The 2,162-nt window shown below is 67.6% G+C and overlaps 1 protein-coding gene across 1 annotated transcript; it reads left to right on the top strand.

Moving 5' to 3' along the window:
• Positions 1 to 200: 200 nt before the first annotated feature.
• Positions 201 to 1,923, top strand: GPIHBP1 (glycosylphosphatidylinositol anchored high density lipoprotein binding protein 1). The gene is made up of 4 exons (XM_044247061.1): positions 201 to 263; positions 781 to 903; positions 1,451 to 1,567; positions 1,688 to 1,923. The coding sequence occupies exons 1-4, from the start codon at positions 212 to 214 to the stop codon at positions 1,921 to 1,923; spliced, it is 528 nt and encodes a 175-aa protein (XP_044102996.1). The 5' UTR covers positions 201 to 211.
• Positions 1,924 to 2,162: the final 239 nt, after the last annotated feature.

The raw sequence follows: 2,162 nt of genomic DNA, 5'->3' as shown, positions 1-2,162 counted from the left end.
GTCAGGGAGGGAAATGGCCGTCCCTGGCCTGATGCCTGGCACTGGGGCCGGTGTGAGGCCCATTGTTTGAGGCTGGAGCCGGGGTGGCGGGGAGGAGGGGGGGCCAGGGCTCAGGGGCCTCCAGGAAGCCCCCGAATGCCCTCTGTCCCACTTCCCACAGACCGTGAGCCTGAGCAGGAGCCCTGGAGAGCAGACCTGCAGCCCCCGCAGGATGAAGGCGCTCTCAGCGCTCCTGCTGGCCCTCCTGCTGTGCGGGCAGCCAGGTACCGGGGCCAGGGGACACCCCTGCAGCGAGAAGGGTTGGCACGGTCTGGGCCCACAGGGACCCTCAGGACACCCAGCCTGAGGGCAGGACATGGCACGGGTAGCGCGGGGGTCAGGCTGGAGTCTGAGGCTAGAGGGATGTTGACGTGGGCTGTCCTGGGCTCCCACAGGTCCCCAAACCTGTCCCTCCCTAGCTCCAGACCCCACCTCTTTGAATTGCAAGCTTCGGGGTTACCTCTGCTGTCCCGGCCTCAGTGTCCTCTTCTGTCACACAAGCGGACCGTCCTGAGGGTTTACTGGGGCAGGAGGGGCAGTGGCTGCAGGGCCCCACGGCAGCAGCTGGTGCAGGGAAGCGAGCAGGGCCAGCAGCCGGGGGCCCGCAGAAAGGACAGAGTGGGAAGGAAGAGGGCGGAGGAGTGACGGAGGACAGACTGGAGGGGGGGACCCAGCCCTGGACCTTGAGCATGTGCGCTCTGTGCCTGGAAGCGGGGCTCACAGGCATCCCTGTGTGGCCAGGCACGGGGCGGGCGCAGGACGAGGAGGAGGAGGACGACGAGGACATCGGGCAGGACGGCTACGACGATGAGGAGGAGGACGAGGAGGAGGCGGCCAGTGTGGCTGCAGGCGGCGGGGACAGAGGTGACCGTCCACCACTCTCACTTCCTAGGGGCTCCGCTGACCGCCAGGCTTGGTGCAGGAGTGGCAGGACGTGGAACGACAAGCAAAGCCTTCCAGGGGGCAGGAGAAGGGACGGGAAGGGCCCTGACACTCAGCAGCCCCTTGCCTCTCCCCCTGGCTGTGACCCTCGACGGCCACCTAGAGTAGGGAGCCTAGAGAAGGAGCCACTCCTGGGCAGGGAGGCTGAGTAGGAGGTCGCTAGGCAGAGAGGGACGCAGTGGAGTCCCTGCCTGGAGAGACCAGCGAGTGTGCAGGCCCTGGGCACGGAATCCAGCTCAGCCAGACAGGACGGTTCGGGGCTGGTGGGGAGAGGCGGGACGGGGCAGCCCTGGCCAGCCCTGAGGCGGGGTGTGGGCAGGCTGGGCAGGGGCTTTGAGAGGGATCTGCTGGGACCAAAGCACTGGCCTGCAGGGTGAGGCGCTGGGCCTGCAGGGGGAGGAACTGGGCTGCAGGGGGTGGCTCTGGGCTGCAGGGGTGGCCCTCAGCTTGAGCCTGCCTTGCCTCCCAGCGCTGCTGCGGTGCTACTCCTGCCAGTCCCTGCGCAGAGGGGAAGGCTGCGAGCAAGTTCAGAACTGTGCCCACAGCCACAGCTTCTGCAAAACCCTCATCTCCCACGGAAACACGGGTAAGCGGGCCCCAGGGTGGCCAGGGCAGGGGAGCCCCAGCTTGCATGCAGAAAGGCGCACGCCCTGCCCCCGGTCTCCAGCCTGATGAAGACTTTCTCCGCCGCCCTCCCCACTCCCAGAGTCAGGGCCTCTGACCACCTACTCCGTATGGTGTACAGACACGTGTCACCCCTTCACCAAGACACTGGAGGGGACCCTGATGACTGTGACCTGCTGCCAGTCCCCCCTCTGCAACCTCCCGCCCTGGCAGGACCCCCCGGGCAGCGGGGCCAGCAGCGCCCGGGGCCGCCGCACGGTGGTGGCCGTCGCCCTGCTGCTCGGCCTCCTCTCCGGCCTCCAGGCCATGGGGTCCTGAACAGGTCGTCCCACCGCACTGGATGGCCAGCACTTTGTCCAGTGCCCGACCCACCCGCCCCTCCTCCCTGCCCCGGTTTGGCGAATAAACTCGGAGCATCTTACTGGTCCAGCCAGCACTGCCCTTCCCAGCCCCGTCTGCATTTCCTCTTTCCTGTCTGTCTGTCCTGCGTCTCTGGCCTCCTCCTCTCCCCACTGCCTGTGCCAGCATGGGGGCCCCAGGTCCAGGGCTCCGCTGCT

This window comes from Neovison vison, chromosome 4 (genome assembly GCF_020171115.1).
Source record: "Neovison vison isolate M4711 chromosome 4, ASM_NN_V1, whole genome shotgun sequence".
Lineage (NCBI taxonomy): Eukaryota > Metazoa > Chordata > Mammalia > Carnivora > Mustelidae > Neogale > Neogale vison.
Note: the sequence above shows the minus strand (reverse complement) of the source record. Positions and strands in the feature narration are given on the sequence as shown.